Source organism: Ahaetulla prasina, chromosome 2 (assembly GCF_028640845.1).
Source record: "Ahaetulla prasina isolate Xishuangbanna chromosome 2, ASM2864084v1, whole genome shotgun sequence".
NCBI classification, from domain to species: domain Eukaryota; kingdom Metazoa; phylum Chordata; class Lepidosauria; order Squamata; family Colubridae; genus Ahaetulla; species Ahaetulla prasina.
The window spans coordinates 120,039,511-120,060,101 of record NC_080540.1 but is presented as its reverse complement, the minus strand read 5'-3'; the positions used below and the strand labels follow the sequence as shown (position 1 = coordinate 120,060,101).

General features: G+C 39.1%; 1 protein-coding gene across 1 annotated transcript in view; it reads left to right on the top strand.

Moving 5' to 3' along the window:
- Positions 1-20,591, top strand: part of SHISA6 (shisa family member 6) — a 386,277-nt gene that overhangs the window by 340,895 nt on the left and 24,791 nt on the right. The window contains exon 5 of the mRNA XM_058171390.1: positions 15,163-15,225. Within this exon, the coding sequence (XP_058027373.1) occupies positions 15,163-15,225 (63 nt within the window). The remainder of the gene's footprint in view (positions 1-15,162; positions 15,226-20,591) is intronic.

Below are 20,591 nucleotides of genomic sequence, written 5' to 3'. Positions count from 1 at the left end.
GGGGTCACACCAAACTTCCCAACAAGAGGATCCACAACAGACTGTCTCTAGATGACCAATCAGGATGGGCAGATTTGATTTTAGCAAATTAAGGCACTACCTGATATAGGTCAGTGCTAAAAAGAAGGGCTTTAAAGATGTTAACCAGCATGGGTTTGTGAGCTATTAGCAACCAATGCAGCAACTTCCGAATAAGTGTTCTTCTGCAGATGTTATTCTGAAGGTTGACCCTTCAGAATTCTAGCTTCTAGATCATTTCCAAAGGCAGCCCAGCATAGAGAGCACTGTAGTAGTCTAGCTGTAGACTAGAAGAAACTAGTGCTAGGAAGCAATGTAAAAAGCAATTGGAGCAGAACAAGAACAACAAAAGGAGGAAAAAGGTAGTGAATTTTTATGGCGGCGGGAGAAAAATCAGATGAATAAATATTGTAAGTAAATCTTGTCCAGCAAGGGGTATAAGACAAGAAAGTTAAAAGTGTGGGGGAGAGTGATTTTAAATTTTAAAAAACCACTATGAAGTTAAAGAAGTAGAGATATTATTAGATGATAAGACTTTAATGTGATCTTTATACTCTGTTCCTGAAAAACTTTACTTCTATTAATACTAATTTGCTATTTTATGGAATGGGTGGTTTGTGCCACCAGCTATTTAGTAAATGGCCATATGCCACAATAACCTTGTTGTGATAAGTGGCAAGGAAACTATCCCAATCCTCTAAATGAGCCCACTCACTCAAAAAGACTGAGATCCTCATGTTCAAACTTTCTGATCCAGGATACCAGGGGTGAAATGCTCCCAGTTCGGACTGGCTCACACGATCCGGTAACGATGGCAGCTGCTGGTTCGGAGGACCGGTAACAAAAATCCCTGGCCCCGCCCCCCCACCTCTGCTGAGCCGCACCATCAGCAGAGGGTTTTGTTTTTTTTACTTTTAAAAGCCGGTTTTTCTTCAGCCGAAAACAGCCTTTAAAAGTAAAAAAAAGACTTTGAGGATCCCACCCCTCAGCTGAGATCTTTAAACTTTAAAAAAAAAAATTAAAGTCTCTTCTGGCGATCTCACCTGAGTTCCTCATCAGCAGGACCTTATTTGTACTCTTACTTGTAGAAAACATGTTTTCTACAAGTAAGAGTAGAGATTCTAAGGCACTTACCTGATTACTGATGAACGCATGGCTTTTTTCACAGCCCAAAAGCAGTTTCACTTTTAGCCCAGACAGAATCAATTGCTTAGCTAATCTATTTCTTCAGTGATCAACTAATTCTGGCTGGCTTTGCCAGCTGAGGAACTCTGGGAATTGAAGTCCACAATAAAATAAAATAATAAAATAAAATATTTGCGCAGCTTTCTGAGATTTTGTGAGTTTATGTAGTTTCACTCTAACTACACAAACACACAACATATCAGAAAGCTGTATTTGGCATTTTGTGTGTGTGTGTGTATGTCAGTTGTGTTGTGTGTGTATAAAGTATGAAAGTTGGTTTTTGAGCTTTTTGTGGCTGTGTGAAGTGTGAAGTGCACCTGCTTTTACACTGTGTGTGAGTCAGTTGTGTCAGGCCAGATTAAAACTATTAAGAACATAAAAACCCCAAATTAAATCAGAATATTAAAACTGCTAAAAATGTATTTAAAAATTTTTATGCCAGTCCTGCGCGAATAAATAGGTAGGTCTTCAACTCGCGGCGAAAGGTCCGAAGGTCAGGCAGTTGTTGTAGTCCTGGGGGAAGTTCATTCCAGAGGGTGGGAGCCCCCACAGAGAAGGCCCTTCCCCTGGGGGCCGCCAGCCGACATTGTTTGTCTGTGAGAGCGCACGGGTCGGTGGGAGGTAATCGGTAGCAGTAGGCGGTCCCGTAAGTAACCCGGTCCTAAGCCATGGAGCGCTTTGAAGGTAGTAACCAAAACCTTGAAGTGCCTTTAGATTTCACCCCTGCAGGATACATTGAGTAGCGCAGCTCCTTCCCATTTTGGAGTGTATTAGTGTATGTCCACATGGGGTAATTAGTTTTACAGCTAGAAGAGTTCTCAAAAAAGTAGCCCAAGCTCTTTCTTGCCATAATAAATGACATGGCAAATGATCTTGTAGGGCATTAAGAGCAGGAGTCTCCAACCTTGGAGTTGAAGTCCACAAGTCTTAAAGTTGCCAAGGTTGGAAACCCCTGATTTAGAGGGCATCCTCTCATGTTTTTTTGGTCACCTTGAATAAAATTGATCTGGCACTGGTGCTTTTTACACACTCAGATCTGTGTGAGTAAAAATGACATTCAGTCTGGCTTCTATTAATTTTACAGTACTTCTGTACTCCTCCCCCCCCCCTCTATTTCCTTTCTAAATCCATCATAAAACCAACTGAAAATAAATTTGGTTTTCATGCACATCATTCATCTCTGGCATATTTGACAACTGCAAATATCCCAGCTTTTCATTTTGTTGGTTTTTATTAGTCAAGACAAAGCACAAAATACACAACCCCTTCTCTACAGGAACTGACACTTGCTATTTTTCCTGTTATGGATTAAGATTAATCCATTCCATTGCAGTTTAGCTTTCAGCACCTACAAAATCACTGCGGGGCAGGGGGGGGAATAATAATGTTTTCCAAACATGGGACACACTTCAAGAGTCACAAATGCAGTGCTAGCAAGTAGCCTGGTGCAATAGAAGGCAGGTTTTCAAGGGAGTATTTCCCTTCAATGGAAAGTAAAATGAAGACTCATTTGGGGACTATTTCATGTTTTCTTCATCAATTACCAGGAGTCCACAACCTAGAATGGGAGTCTTGGTGAGTGATTTATGTTGCAAATTAGAACTGTCAGTCTCAACCTGGGGGAAGAAGGGCCGCTTTCAAAGTTCAGATCAATACAACAGCATTTGAAAAGATCTTCTATATCTAGAGTGGAGATGAAAGGTTGCCAGGCATCTTTAGATCTTCAAACTGCTCTGATCTTCACTACTTAATTAAAGGCCTCAAGTTGCAAGCTGCCAAATCCTAAGGAATTCTGCACACCTGTCTTTTTTGCCACAATAAATTGGACTTCGGTGGGTCTCCAGACCTCCAAGCCCATTATTTTTATAGATGTGAAGGCTGCATAAAATGCTATGTTCTTGGCAAAGATGACACTGGGCAGGCAAATGGGATGGATAATGGGGAATCATCGTCAGTTTAAAGACTTTATAGGGACTGGATTAGGAAGTGTCTTTGTTCTTTTAACATTTGTTAAAAGATGTTCTTTTAACATTTCCTAACTCCGTGTTCTTGTTGTAAGTGTATGGTGGCAATTGAAGTTTTCTGTGGAAGACTTTAAAATAGGACATTGAGGGTAGAGGGGCCTGAATCAGTGCAGGAATTGAGAGATAGTATGGGATAACTTGCAAAGCATGCTAAAGGCCTATAAAACATACCCCCCACCCCGCTTTTAACCATTTTGCTCCGCTCCGGCAGTGAGATGAATACACCAGCCATTCAAACTTGAAATGATTTTTGTTTGGCCCAATGGTGGGTTTCAAAACTTTTTACTACCGGTTCTGTGGGCATGGCTTTTTGGGCATGGCAGGGAAAGGATACTGTAAAATCCCCATTTCCTCCTGATCAGCTGGGACTTGGGAGGAAGAGAATAGGTGGGGGTGGGGCCAGTCACAATTTTTACTACCAGTTCTCCGAACTACTCAAAATTTCTGCTACCAGTTCTCCAGAACTGGTCAGAACCTGCTGAAATCCACCTCTGGTTTGGTCCCTTCTGTTCAGAAAAAGACATTGCCTACTTTTCTTTTTTTAATTTATTTTTGTCACAACATTATATACAAGCACATATAATGATAGAAAAACAATAGGACAGGAATGGTAGGCACTTTTGTGCACTTATGCATGCCCCTTATAGTCCTCTTAGGAATGGGGTGAGGTCAATGGTAGACAGTTTTTGGTTAAAACTTTTGGGAGTTTGAGAAGAGACCACAGAGTCAGGTAGTGTGTTCCAAGCGTTGACAACTTTGTTACAAAAGTCATATTTTCTGCAATCAAGATTGAAGCGGTTAACATTAAGTTTGAATCTATTGTTTGCTCTTGTGTTATTGCGATTGAAGCTGAAGTAGTCTTTAACAGGAAGGACATTGCAATAGATGATTTTGTGTGTTAAACACAGGTCATGTCGGAGTCGGCGGAGTTCTAAATTTTCTAATCCCAGGATTTCAAATCTGGTGGTATAAGGTATTTTGTTGTTTAGAGAGGAGCGGAGAACTCTTCTTGTAAAATATTTCTGGACTCGTTCAATTGTATTAATGTCAGAGATGTGGTATGGGTTCCAGACAGGTGAACTGTATTCAAGAATGGGTCTTGTAAATGTTTTGTATGCTCTGGTTAGTAGTGTAGTGTTTTTGGAAAAGAAGCTACACAAAATTAGGTATACAACTCTTAGAGCCTTTTTTGCTATGTAGTTGCAATGGGCTTTGGCACTTAGGTCATTTGATATGAAAACTCCAAGGTCTTTTACAGAGTGGGGGTCATCAGTAAGGTAATGTCCATCAAGCTTGTACTTAGTGTCTGGGTTCTTTTTTCCAATATGTAAGACTGAGCATTTGCTGGTTGAGATTTGGAGTTGCCAAGTTTTAGACCAATCGGATACAAAGTCAAGGTCTTTTTGATGAGTAGTAATATTGTTGGTGGTGTTAAATTGTCAGCAAAGAGAACACAATAACTTGAGATATGGTCACAGATATGGTCACAGAGATCATTTATGTATAGTATGAAGAGTGTTGGTCCAAGAACGCTGCCTTGAGGAACATGTCACTATTTTATGCAAACTGTTGTACACATGTGTGTGTGTGTGTGTGTGTGTGTGTGTGTGTGTGTAGGTCTTGGCATATTCGTGTCTTTTCACATGTAAGGTTACACGGGAAAAGACCCGAATATGCCAAGACCTATATACCTATACCCATGAAAACCTACGAATATATATATATATACACACATATATATACATATATATACATACATACACACACACACACACACACACACATATATGAAAGGGCATGCATATGCGTGTTTATGTTTATGTGAGTTTTGTGTGTGTACTAAGGAAAACAGTTTTGATACAAAACTTTTGGAAAGCAACATTGTGAGTCCATCTGCTCAGTTTCTAGAAGATTTAGCTTGGAAGCATTGGAAATCATTATACTGTGGCTATTTTGGCATTCTGGATAGAGTTGTAAACAGCCTCAAATGATTGAGATTATCTCTCCTCCCCTCCCCCACCCCACTTGATATTGTTATTTGGTATCTTCTTCAGCCACATCCTGAGATTAATGTTATCACTGGAAAATGAAAAGCTCTATTAATCTTTTATTTCCTTAACTGAGTTTCCCCAACGATGGGCTCTGCTCAGTATCTGTGTGGCTGCACATTAGCTGCTGTTTTCTCTGGCTGACTCCAAGCAGCAAGCTTCTATTAGCAAAATTATATAATTAAATTCAAGAAGATGCAGAAGGATTGGCTACCATTTTTAACTGCTTTATTGCTATGAGTACTCTTGGAATTAGTTCATCAAAGTACTCTAGTGAGTAGCAAGACAGTGGAATATGCTGTGTGGGTATCCTGGGGAGTTTCGTTTGAAAAGGTGAGCTTTTTAAACAATTTTATTATATGTTAATGAAATATACAGAGTAACAACAAGATTTTTAAAAGGGAGCATGGGATCAAAAGGGAAAAAAGTTTCAAAGTGACAAGTAATATTCAGAAGAAATCCACAAAATTGCATTTAAGAAAAAAGAGGCTTCATCCAATCGTATCATAGAACCTTATTTACAGATAATCCTCAACTTACTACCTGTGGTTTAGGGACCATTTGAAGTTCCAAGGGACCTACCTGAGAGGTACTTATTACCCAGATTTCTAGTTCCTATGGTTGGCTTCCCCCATGGTCATGTCTCATGTGACTACTTCAGGCGCTCAGCATCTGGGCTGCATTTGCTGGTTATCACCTTTAAAGCGCTCCATGGCATGGGACCGGGATACTTACGGGACCGCCTGCTGCCTCCAGTTACCTCCCATCATCCAGTGCGTCCAGTCCGTCTCACAGGGAGGGCCTCCTTAGGGTGCCGTCGGCCAACCAATGTCGGCTGGTGGCCCCCAGGGGAAGAGCGTTCTCTGTGGGGGCTCCGGCCTTGTGGAACGATTTGCTGGTGGGACTCCGTCTTCTCCCTGATCTTCGGACCTTTAAGCACGAGCTCAAGACCTTCTTTTTTCACCAAGCGGGGCTGGCCTGATTGATTTTAATATTGTGGGTTTTTAGTGGGCTTTTAAATAGGGGTTTTATTCTATTTTGGTAATTTTCTTAATTAATATTTTTAACCTACAGCGATTGAATTAGATTTTTAAACTGGATATTGTATTTTAAATTTTTGGATTATTGGTGTTTTATCTGCTGTACACCGCCCTGAGTCTTCGGAGAAGGGCGGTATAAAAATTTGAAAAATTAATTAATTAATTAATTAATTAATTTACAGTGATTTGTAGCATCACATAATCATGTGACTATGTTTTACAATGGTTTTGTCAAAAAATGGCATTTACTTCCAGTTGTTGGCAAAACTAACCCCTAGCAAATCATAGAGTTCCTTAATGACCCGGGCGATCACTTAATAGTGGTGAGAGTTGCTTTTCAACCACCATGTTCACTTCACTACCACCACCAAAACAGTTCATAAAATTCAGTTGGTCACATGGCTAGCCCAATTTACAAATGTCACAAGTTATGTCTGTTATGGGCAGGCTACATTATGGCGATAATTCAAGGATAACCTATGTCTGTATTTGTCGTGTCCCACTCCTCCACTGACGGCCGGGTCAGGGAAATCCGAATCAGGCTTGCCTCTGCAGCTCTGCCCAAAGTCCTAGCAAAGTCCTCAGAGCAGGCAGGAGACCAGTAAGTGACTTCAGCAAGATAAGTTCGACTTTTGCCTGACTCAGAGACTGCCAGAAAGCAGATCCTTTATATAGGCCATGGGGTGTGGCTCCATGACTCAGCACTCATTAAGGCCTGCCCCTCCCTTCCTTCTGTTGCCTCTGCCTATCCAATCTTCTGATGCGAGGGTCACTCCAATCAGCTGTTGGTAATAAACCCTCCTCAGGCTCACATGCTGTGGAGGAGGGGGAGGGGTCTAGCTGCTCCGTTTGCCTGGGCATGGAGTCAGGGCTGGGGCCGGGAGGTGCTCCTTCTTCTGCAGTTTGTCTGGGCATGGAGCCAGGACTGGGGCCGGGAGGCATACATTCCTCCGTGTTCGGGAGCAGATAAGAAGGCCCCAGCTGCTCTGAGGGCGGGCAAGACACAACAGTATTATTCTAAGACCTAACTAAAGTCAGGCTATTAAAAAAACTATTATGGCCACCACAGACTCAACTACAAGAGTATTAACTTCTATAAATATATTAAAGCTAATTTATTCCACAAGGATGCAATGAACTATAACATAAGATGTTCATAACATCTTCTTGATGTTGAATAAGAATAAGATAATATAAAAAATATATTATCTTTTAGATTATAGGCAGATGTTGACTTTATTGCCTTTGTGACTCCTGTAAAATTTTATGTTGGATATCTTAGGAAAATAGAAAAAATAATATTCCTGATTTTGTAATGCCCTTGATTGGTATTGTAGACATTCTTGTTACTGTGTTCCGCTAGAGGGAAGGAAGGAAGCTTGGCACTTAAACTTGAAGATATGGTATCCCTGGAACTTCAGGTAGTGGCATGGCTTAGTTTTATGACAAACTAAGTTGGGGAAAAATTACTTGGTCTGTGAGTGATGTTTTTCATAAAATATAAAATGGTAGCTCTGAGATTACTCCTTAATATTATGATGTTTTCATCCAGATATCAACTATTACCCCAAGATCGATCTTTTGAACCCAATTGTTGTAATGCTTTTGGCCTGCAAGTTCCAGACTTCCTTTTTTTTTAAAAAAAAAATTAAATTTATTATTAGACTTCTATGTTGCCCATCTCACCAGACTCTTTTTCCCCCTTCTGTTAACATGAAAATTGATCTAACTTTCTATGGCATTCCTGCCTCTAACTGCCATATACAAAATGTCTGGCTATATCAATACAAGCTAGTCTAATATATCTTATGGTGTTTGAATAATAAAAACTGGCCTTTTATCAAAGAAATATAGATCTGTGATTTCCCATCCCCTCCTTGCCAGAACATCACAACTTTATTCACAATCTCATCATCAATTGATTTTGCAGTTCCAAAATGTGTAATTTTGACATGAGCAGCCTTAGACAACATATTTTGATTTGGCTGCATCTTCTGCAGGGTCATAGTACTTCCCATGGATGAAAGTTAAATCCAACTATTCTAAGAGCCAATTAATCTGTTCAAGCCAACAGCATGTGTGATTCAAGCAACTCCTTTTGTGATTGTATTGCAAAAGGATGGGTAGTGGATGATGCAGAACCTTTTAAACAAGGTCATCACGGTAGATGTTAGCCTCGCTGTCCTGTTCCACAGAAATGAAAGGACAAATCATTCATACCTCATCCTATCCTTCTTTTGTTATACTCATGACCTCACTTACTCTTTATTTCTAATGTTTTCTTTTATTTTTCACACTTTCCTTGCACTCACAGCTTGAGAAAGTAAAGTGTTGCAGCCCAAAACAATGTACGTCCTTCAGATCTCATTGACACTAAAGCAAACAAGAAATTTTTGATTATGAGATAATTTGAATCTATGTCTTTCATAACAACTAACAAGAGGCACTGTAATGGAAAAAGTTGAATACTTGCCTGCATATTAGCTTATTGTAATGTATTTGTGCTGAATATTGTTAAATATATATTCTTTATCTTTTGTTGGTGATCTACATATAAGATATCTATGGAGATTCTCAGTCATCCAGGTCATGGTTGTCCCAAAGCAGCGGTGAAATGCTACCAGTTCGGGGCAGCATTTGCCCAAACCAGTAGTAAAAAACTGTTTTAAAAAGTAAAAAAAAAAAAGGTTGCAATGATCAGCTGTGACAATCAGCTGTGCTGCATGATCGTCAGAATTTCTTTTTTACTTTTTTTTAAGCATTTTTTTACTACCAGTTCAGGCAAATAGGTAGTTAAAAAATGCTTTAAAAAAGTAAAAAAAAAGGTTGTGACAATCAGCTGTGCTGTGCGATGGTCAGAACTTTTAATTTTTAAAGCAGTTTTTTTACTACCTATCGACCGAACCAGTATTGTTGTGTAAAGTGTGATAGTTTGTTTTTGAGCTCTCTGTGAAGTTTCTGCTTGTTGCAGAGGCCATTTTGTGTGAAGTACAGCAGCTTTTGCATTGTATATGAGTCAATTGTGTAGCTTTTGTGTTATTTTTGAGTAAACTGTGATAGTGAGTTTTCCTAGTCACATGACCACCAAGCCATGCCCACAGAACCGGTAGAGAAAATTTTTGAATTTCACCACTGTCCTAAAGGTGCTTTTTAAGGAGGCAACTGGACTTTCTGGTTTTGTTTCTGAAGATGTTTCACTTCTTATCCATGAAGCTTCTTTAGCTCAGAGCTTCAAAGAAAAACCAGTTCAGTTGCCTCCTGAAAAAAGCATATTTGTGACTTCATGTAAGATACATATATCTAGTCAGGTTCTATCTCAAGAGAACATGTGAGATTAGCTAAGGTATCTGGCTTACCCACATTGATTTCCTCTGTATTACTCAGTATAGGACCAAGCAATTGGTGCACTTAATATAGATCATGGGTTTTTGAACATACAGTCAGTGGCAATGATTCAGCCCATATAATTAGCCATGTTTAGGTAAAACTTGTCTGTGTACTTCAGGATGTGATATTAGGGAAAGAGGCAGCTGTTTTAAAGAGCTACAGTCACACTTCTGTTCACCCCAAAGCATCTGTTTGCCAGTTGAGCCCCAATCTTTAACTAACTTGCTTAAGATCATGTACCCATGCCAAAATCTTTTCTTATCCCTAGTCCATAGCTGTAGTTGGCTAGCTTTTGGTTTGTGTTATTATTATTTTTGTTTTCCTGAAATGATAGAATGGACAGATGGATATGGAAGTAATTCTTCTCTTGATACACGATTTGCTTTTGTTAGACAGACTGATGGTGACAGATCTGATCATACAGTGGGAGGTTGTTCCTATTGGCTGCTTTTGACAGGCTGCACACTACAAGGGTACAGACAGCACACACAATGCCCTCAAAAGAAAAGGGATGACATGTAGTCCCAGTTGAGAGTCAGGTTGTACAGTAGGACACACTGCATGAGCTGTCAACAGCAAAAGCATTCTCCTGTCCGCAAATATTGGATCACTGCAGCACTTGTACTGGTTTATCACAATTAACTACAGTGATGATGATAGGGCCGTGATAGCTCAGGCTGTAAGAAGCCTGTTATTAGAACACAGCTGCCTGCAATTACTGCAGGTTCAAGCCCGGCCCAAGGTTGACTCAGCCTTCCATCCTTTATAAGGTAGGTAAAATGAGGACCCAGATTGTTGGGGGCAATAAGTTGACTTTGTAAATATATAAATAGAATGAGACTATTGCCTTACACACTGTAAGCCGCCCTGAGTCTTCGGAGAAGGGCGGGATATAAATGTAAATAAATAAAAAAAATGATGACCTGGCCATTTCCATTTTTTTTATCTCTTCCTAAGATTTACATGAACATAATTACGTCACAACACACTGCCATATTTCAGTAGCTGCAGGAGAACAGCAGGGTAGTAGACACTTCCCACTAAAATAGTCAACTTACCCTGCAGATGAGGTAGTAAAAGGTAGGTAAACCTACTATACCAATCACTGTCAAAACTCACTTCTTCCATCATCCAGCTTGTACACATACAAATTAAGGGAAATAGTTGGTGGATGTTTTTCCCACCAGCAGGAAAATCCACTAATTGCTGCAATAACTTTCCCCATAGTAAATTGTTAGAATAATACAACTCACTGGTTCATTAATGAGGCAGCATGCAGACCACCTACTGTATGTAGACAGAACAAATTTATGCTGACATACAGTATGTGCCACCTCAGGGACTGGAGGAAAGCAGCTGTTTGGATGGCCCTTTGAATGGGAAGTGCTATACAGAACCAAATACCTACCAATTAGCTTAATAAAAACTACAGCTTCCCAAAGCAGTATTAAGCTAAACAGGATTGGAATTTAGAGTCAAATAAATGGCTCATAGGAGATCAACTTTCTTTTCCTCAAAAAAAAACCCAAAAAAAAACAACTTGGGGTGGAGGGAGCTGCAGTGTATGATAGAGAGCATAAGAATTCTCCTCTTCTCCAAGATCCATGGCCTGGATCCAGATTTGGTTTCTGGAAGGAGGGGAAATGAATGGGAGAATCACCTAGGTCTCCCTTGTAATATTACTTTGGTCCTGATTGTTTTGTGAATATCCAGAACCACTTTATCACTCATGACTAGAATTGCTGATCTTGCTAAATAATTTAGGGTGGTTACATGCACTGCTCATTATGACCTAGGGCAATGAGCAATAAAGGGGCAAATAGACATCAATATGAGTAAGAGGTGGAAACATTTCACCTTCAAAGATAAATTGCTGTATTTTGTACATTGCCTTGAGACAGATACTGTAGGCAATGGTTTATAAATTTTTAAACAAATAAATTAAAACACTGGGAGATACGGATTTAGAGAGAAAGGCAACTAAGAAAAGATTTTGATAAGCGTTCCTAAAATGATGGAAAAATATGTTCCAGTTGCCCCATTCTATTCTTGCTTAATCCAATGTTGGGAGGTAACAGGACAGGTAACATCTTCACATAGCCCATTGTGTAGGTTGTGTCATTTGCTATTGCAAGCTGTACTGAGGGGCACCAACGTGGACAGCTTTGTGTGAGATTATTCCTCAAATTCATGAAGAATAATGGCTACCAATGACTACTCATTACAATGACTATTGGCTGCAGTATCCGATATGGTAGACCTCTGTGTACCAATTAAATAGGAAATAGATTTATGAAAATAATAAAATTGTTTAGTTCACAAAGCTGTTTTCCTCCCATCCGTTTGTGGTAGTTCCAAAGGGAAGATGCCTAGTTCTTCCTATGGGTATTCAGGAGGCCCTCAATGACTATAGTGATATGTGCTTCAGCTTTCAGATCAGATTTAGAAGGTAATGTTGGGGAACTGAGGTTCAGCATCATTGCCATTGATCAAAAGAGTCTATCCTTCCTCTCTGTTTTTAATACATAAAATGGCTGGAAGAGGTCATCTGAGACTTTAATAAGAAGCACCACTGATATGCTAACCCATTCACCTTTACTATTCTTGTTGAGTCTAAAAAGGCAGCCAATACTCTTAAACACTATCTAGATTTAACCACATGCAGATAAAGGTAAGAATGAATCACAGTAGCAGGAATTTGCTCACTAGAAAGTCTGTTAGAGAATGTGATTCAATTTATCACAGAAAGGGTTGCACTGTATTCAACTCTTGTTGGATTTTCAAGAGAGAATTGCCAAGGAATTTGCAGGATTGGCTGGGTCTGACCAAGAGATAGCACCTTGGAGAAAAAGCTGGATCCACATATCAAGCCTCTGTTATCACTAGAACTTTATCCTGAAAAACAGTCGGATAACTCAGTCGGATAGCCTTTAGAACCAGTTCCCTTCCCAGTCTCTGGTCACTAGCCACAGTCATTCCAGTTTTCAAAAAAGGCGACCCCAGCTTAGTTGATAATTATAGACCTATCTCCCTATGTTGCGTCGCCTGCAAGGTTATGGAATCCATCATCAACCAATCCATTACCTTACACTTAGAAATGCACAACCTTCTCTCAAATAAACAATTTGGCTTCAGGAAAAAATTATCATGCAATCTACAACTTCTCTACTGTAAAAACCTATGGACTACTAATCTTGATCTAGGTAAATCAATAGATGCAATATACATAGACTTCTGCAAAGCTTTTGACTCAGTAGTACATGATAAACTTCTCCTAAAATTAAAATCCTATGGCATTTCAGGACCCTTACACCACTGGATATCTGCTTTTTTGTCAAACAGACAACAAATAGTTAAAATTGGTAATGCTCTTTCAAATCCTGTTCCTGTCAAGAGTGGTGTTCCTCAAGGCAGCGTTCTTGGACCTACTCTCTTTATAATATACATAAATGATCTTTGTATTGATATCTCAAGTAACTGTGTTCTCTTTGCTGATGATGTCAAACTTTTCAACACCACTGACAATGCATCCACAATTCAAAAGGACCTTGATCATCTATCTGCCTGGTCTAAAATTTGGCAACTACAAATTTCAACCAGTAAATGCTCAGTCTTGCACATTGGAAGAAAGAACCCAATCACAAAGTACATGCTTGATGGACATTGCCTCGCAGATGACCCCCACCCTGTCAAAGACCTTGGAGTTTTTACATCTAACGATTTAAGTTCCAAAGCCCACTGCAACTACATAGCTAAGAAGGCTCTAAGAGTTGTCAACTTAATTTTATGTAGCTTCTTTTCAAAAAACACCACGCTACTGACCAGAGCATATAAAACATTTGTTAGGCCAATTCTTGATTACTGCTCTCCTGTCTGGAACCCTTACCATATATCTGACATCAACACAGTTGAGCGTGTCCAAAGGTATTTTACGAGAAGAATTCTCCATTCCTCTGAAACTAATAAAATACCTTATTCCACCAGACTTGATATCTTGGGTCTAGAAAACTTGGAACTTCGTTGCCTTCGACTGGATCTGGGTTTAGCATATAAAATCATCCGTTGTAATGTCCTTCCTGTCAATGACTTTTTTAGTTTCAATAACAATATCACAAGAGCTACAAACAGATTCAAACTCAATGTCAACCGTTCCAGTTTAGATTGCAGAAAACACGATTTCTGTAACAGAATTGTATATACTTGGAATGCATTACCTGACTCTGTGGTTTCTTCTCATAACCCCAAAGGTTTCACTCAAAAACTGTCCACGATTGACCTCACCACTTTCCTAAGAGGACTCTAAAGGGGCGTGCATAAGAGCACAAACGTGCCTACCGTTCCTGTCCTACTGTTTCTTTCCCTATGTATATATATGTTTTTAGTACCTCATTTCTCCTTATATATACGTTCATATATTTATAACCCTTTATGCAACGCTTGTATATATATTGTTATGACAAATGAAATAAATAAATAAAATAAAAAATAAATAAATAAATAAACTCAGCCATCCTACTAACCTGTTTTTGCAGGGACATAACTTTGCTGCTGGCCTTGACCCAAAATCTAGGTATTGAACACACATATCTAAAGTGAAATACAACTGGGCTCCTTTGTGCTCCCTGATATCTCACTCTTTGGAGATCTGTTCTTGGGGATGGTACTTGCACCATCAGTCCTTGGGGAGCCATGGTGGCACAGTGGTTAGAGTGCAATACTGCAGGTTGCTTCTGCTGACTGTGAGCTGCCTGCAATTTGGCAGTTCAAATCTCACCAGGCTCAAGATTGACTCAGCCTTCCATCCTTCCGAGGTGGGTAAAATGAGGACCCAAATTGTTGGGGGCAATATGCTGAGTCTGTAAACCTCTTAGAGAGGGCTGTAAAGCACTCTGAAGCAGCATAAAAGTCTAAGTTCTATTGCTATTGCTAGTTACAGAATGGGCAGTCTGAAGAGCACAACTGTCAGGTTTCCAAGTAATGAAACCCATTCAAAAAGAAAATATGCAAAGTCCATCTTCCAAAACAAATTTCTTTTATTTAGGTAGACATCAAACTAAAACGGCTCCATACTTGTCAACTTTCGGATTCGACAAAAACCCTATTTCTCTCTCCTAATGTGTGCAATGTATGCTGAGCTTTAAAAGCCCTGAAACACACTAGCTTATACGCTCAGTGCCAAAAATGTGTGTCACAATTGCCTCTGAATATGGTTCTTCCTTTGCTGAATATCCAATTTGTGGTCTCAGCACAACGGGTGTTGTTATTCATTAATATGTTTCTCTAGCAATTGAGATTTTGAGAGGCCAACATGAAAGACACTTCCCCTTTGTTAAGCATTTTCTTCCCCTTAATCATGCAGAAATTTCCCATGAATAATGTGAGATATAATTATTACCTGCAGCTCTGTTGAGCCTCCATAAGCTGCTCCTTAAAAGGCATTTTCTTTTTATTGAATTTCAGATGACCAAGAGCAAAATTATAACCACCTGCTATTAAGTACTGCAAACCAGACACCATCACATGGTAAGACAATAAGCGAGAGATGATCAAAGTTACCAGTGCTGTAACTTCTCCTTTTCTGCCAGTTATCCTTTGCTGGTGAATTGTTAAACCAATGTCAATAGAATATTTTATGAAACAATTCTTGTAAAAGAAATATTTATTCTATTGATGGTATTGCATGAGCAAGTCACGTTGTTAACAATGAGAAAATAAATACAACCTAATTACTCATATCCAACAAACAAAACAATACCTAGAATCACATATCTTTTCTGCTTTTCAGCTGCCACCACTGTCTGTCTTGGTTTATAAAAACAGATGAAGCTTAGATAGGACAGAGTTTAATCATCACTGCATATCAATATTATGCTGATGGCACTTACTAAATGCAATCATAGCAAATTCACCTTCCACTATAGCTATTATGGGTAGTGAGTAGAGAAATGCATAGACTAGCTAGATTCATCTCCTTCCTCAATGAATCCTTATACAATCTATACTGCATTTTCAGAACCATGACTGAAATTTAGAAATGTTTTCCTTTTGTGATATTTAATATGGATGGGTTTGAGCTTCAGAATTAGTTCTTCACTTTCAAGCAATAAGTATGACAGATCAGTTGGTTGATTTATTGCATAACAAGTGCTCAACTTGTAATAAAACTTAGCTAACCAATTGACGAAAGGTAGGGATAGCAACCCAAAGTAATTAAAGAGATGGCTAGGGAACACCTGGCTATATGGATGAGTTTAATTTTTCAGGACCAGACTGATTAAAGCTGAGTTTTGCAGAAACTTGCAGATGACATCTCAAAACCCTTTTCTATGACCTTTGAGGTGTCATCAAAGATGAATGTAATGCAAGAAGATCAGAGAAGGCCTAATGATGTCCCAATATTTTAAAAGAATAACAAGAAAAGCTAAGTAACTGTAGACAAATCAGCTTTAACACCACTATTGGGCAAAACTCATAAAATCAGTCTCTGAGCATTTAGGAAAGATGCAATGCTTGTAGGAGCAAGCATGGCTTTATCAGGAATAAATCATGTCAACCTGACCCACTCAAAAAAATTTTTTTACAGAATGACTGGTTTAGTTGGCCATAAAAATGTAATGCTTTTTAACTTCAGTGAAGCATACAGCCAAATCTCCCAAGAGTTTCTATAGAGAAGAGGGCAAACCAATCATAACCAATAAGTATATAGCAATGGTTCCAGCTGGTGACCTTGGGCCAGTCACTTTTTCTCAACCCAACTCATTTCACAGGATGGTTGTTGGGAAAATAGGAGGAGGAAGGTGTGTTAAATATGTTTGCCAGCTTGAGTTATTTGTAAAAATAATAAAGGCAGGAGATAAATAAATAAATGAATACGTGAAGCTTGCAGGAAGCATTGAGTGACAAACCACAGGGTTGCATTCTAGGCCCTGTGTTGTTCAACTTAGTTATAAATGACTATGTTGAAAAGTTAGAAAATAAAGTATTCAGCTTTGCAGAATACACAAAGATAAAGAGAAGGTTTTTTTTTAACATATTAAAAATAATTCGCAATAGGAGTCTGGGTGGCACATAACTATAAAACAAATATCAACAGCAACAAATAACAAAAAAAAAAACCTCAAATTATACACTTTTAAAAACTTTTTCCTACCTTTCATTCCTAAAGTGGGATTAGACCTCACAGTGTCCTTCTTTTTAACCTGGGTCCTTAACCAATAGACTAATCTGGCTTTAACAACACATATTTGGAACATAACCACATATATTCAACATCTCAAAATGAGCCCAGCTAACCTCCTAGCTCCAACACTTGAGAGATAACAATCACTTTATAGGATAGAGGAGAATTTTGAGAAGCCGGAACAATGGGCAGTAACCAGCAAGATAATATTTAACAGTGACCAGTCAAAGCCTTGCATTTGGGTGGGGAAAAACAAAGATACCATATAAAGGTGGAGGAAGCATATTTGGCAGCAATGCAAAAAGGATCTCGGTGTCTTGGTGAAGCTGAACATGTGCCAAGAAGGTGATGCAGCTGCAAATAAACAAAACAACAACAACAAATGAAACTCCAACATAATTATAATGTCAAGATCAGGAAAACATTGTTTCTCTCTCTTCTGCATCAGTCAGACTGCACTTAGAATATTGTAGGCGTCATCCTAGCTTAGAAAAGACATTGACAAATGTCAAACCAACTGGAGCTAATCCAGAAAGAGTGACTATGACAATGAGACTCCTGGAAAAAAAGTAAGAGCTAGAGTTACAGGCTTTTGGTATGTTTAGCCTGGAGAAGAAAAGCCTGCAGGAAGATGTATGATATTGACTTCAAGTATTCGAAGGATCGTCATGTAGGAGATGGGGAAGAAATTGTTCTGTTTTATTTCAGGAGACAGAATAGGAAACAGGTTTAAATTTCAAGAAGCAGAGTTTGATTAGACAGCAGGAGAAATGTTAAAGAAATGTTCTTGTATTGGAAGAGACTGTCTTGAGAAATCCTGAACTCTTCTTTCCTGGTGGGGTATAAACTGAGCCTGGATGGATGCATGTTGGGGATATTATAATACAGGTAATCCTCGACTTACGATCACAATTGAGCCCAAAATTTCTGTTGTTAAGTGAAACATTTCTTAAGTGAGTTTTGTCCCATTCTACAACTTTTTTTGCCACAGTTGTTAAGTGAAACATTGAAGTTGTTAAGTTAGTAGCACGGTTGTTAAGTAAATCTAGCTTCCCCGTTGACTTTGCTTGTCAGAAGGTCACAAAAGGGGATGACGTGACCTCGGGACACTGCAACTGTCATAAATATGAGTCAGTTCCCAAGCGTCTGAATTTTGATCAGATGACCACGGGAATGCTGCAATAGTTGTAAGTGTGAAAAATGGTCATAAATCAATTTTTTTAGTGCCATTGTAATTTCGGAAGATTACTAAATGAACTGTTGTAACTTGAGGACTACCTGTAGTAGATTCCTCTACGGGACAGAGGTTTTGGCTAGGTGATCTCCAAGGGCCCTTCCTGCCCTTACATTCTATGATTCCAAAACACCACCACACCTTCCCTTCTCCCAAAAAATGTTGCTGAAATTAGCATCCCACCGTCACCACTGAACAGGATCATTGGAACTGCTGGACGTTATCCCTGAGCCAGGTCCATATATTTTCCTCCTCTGTGGGCAATGAGGCTTCCAGAGAAATTTATTGAATCCCATCATCCAAATCTAATAGTTCCATTTTTCCATGAATGTTTTTAACCTTTTTTGCTTTCTTGCTTCTGGGGTCTCTTGCACAATCCGGAATTGCTTTTCCTCAGTTGCTTTTATCACTTACTCTGTCGCAGCAGGTTCTGAACAAACCACCTACTTCAGTCCTTTGCTCTCACGCTTGTTATATAGCCAGGGCTGCTTCTATAGACACAGAAGGATGATTCAGAGATTGAGGCAGACAACTACCATATGTACCTACAGAGTTGCCCCTCCATAATCTCTCTTATTGGCAGCTATTTTGTCTTCTTTCCCACTCAAAGCAGTTCTCAGGCGTAGTATGCAGCAATAATCGCTTTTCTTCACACCTATTTTTTTCTTCCTTAATGTGTTCCTCCCTATCCTTTCATTGACTTCTTTATACCAGGAGAACCACTCTTGTCTGTATGACTCCAGTAAAAGACCCGAAGGGTACCTGTTTCAATCTCTTTGGCCATCTTGTAACACATATGGTACTTTGTCCGACTCATTATTTCTACGTACAGTTAGTCCCCGACTTACAACCATGATTGAGCCCCAAATTTCTGTTGCTAAGTGAGACGTTTGTTAAGTGAGTTTTGCCCCATTTTACGATCTTCCTTGCCACAGTTGTTAAGTGAATCACTGCAGTTGTTCAATTGCTAACACGGCTGTTCAGTGAATCTGGCTTCTCCATTGACTTTGCTTGACAGAAGGTCGCCAAAGACACACATACACACCCCTGGCAGGATACTGCAACTGTCATAAATACGAGTCAGTTGCCAAAGGTCTGAATTTTGATCATGTGACCATGGGGAGGCTGCAATGGTCATAGGTGTGAAAATCAGTCATAAGCAGTGGTGAAATTCAGCCAGTTCTATCCAGCTCAGGTGAACCAGTAGTGGCAGCAGTGGGAGGCTCCACCCACCCGCTTGAACATCATCACATCCTGTTTTTGACCCTCTGTGCATTCGCAGAAGGCTCTGCGGATGCATGGAGGAGGCGCACGTGCTCACATTTACCAGTAGCGAAGGTAAGTAAATTTCACCCCTGATTATAAGTCATTTTTTTCAGTGGCATTGTAACTTCGAATGTTACAAGTCTGTTGTAAACAAACTGTTGTAAGTCAAGGACTACCTGTACAATGGGATGTTTTTAAGTTTATATATGCAAGGGTGTATATCTGCATAAATAAGTATATAGATCCATACATTATGAAGGTATTATTTAGACTGGTATTTAGTTTGGTTATTACAATAAACCTCATGAATTGTTGCACTTGACACCATTCAGTGTTTTAAGTGGTGTTTCAACTTTTCAACCTTCAACCTTACTTTTAAAAAAAAGAAGAAGAAGAAGACTTGAACTAACTAGGTCATTTTCATAATACAGCAACCCAATTGTTGTCTTTTGTCAATGTGTCATTGTCAACAAAATAAGAAATATGTCTAGCAGCAAAGCCAAATATTTATGCCGAATGCGAAGTAAATTGTAGAAGTGTCTTTAAAAAGTTAGCTTCACACCTCCTTTAATTTTCGTGACCAGAGTACAACAAAAGAAAAGTAATAAACAGGTTCTTTTTACAGCTATTGTGCTGCAAAATTAAGGACTAATAAGTCAATCCAAACAGTTTTGCAATTTGTTACCCAGAAAAAGAAGAACTAAAATGCTGCTGAAATTCACTGTGACAGGTTGCTGAGTCTGATGGCTTGTATGTGATCTGAACTTCACTATGACCCAAGAAATAAATCCAGTTTCTACCTTCCCAGATTCAACTTTGTTTTGAAATTCAATTTCCAGTTTCATGCATTGTTTTGAAATGTATTACTTAGAAGCAGAGTTCAAACAACATATGAAATATTCTTAATTTCCTCTTCACGTTCCAAATATTAAATTTTATCTGCAAATGTAACATTCAAGTGCTTTAAACTTCATGGGTTGGTTACTTTGAATGGGATACTCACTTAAAAATGCTGCCAAACGCTTAATATCACTGCAGGTCATCTCCTGATAGGAATATAATTATCTCCCACATGTCCCATTCTGCCTATTCATATATCTACTAACAAAATACTGTTATCTGCATTCCAACATCACAGGCTGAAATGGAACAAAAACTAATTTTAGGATGACCTTAATTGAGTCACTATCTCAGATCACACCTGGCCTT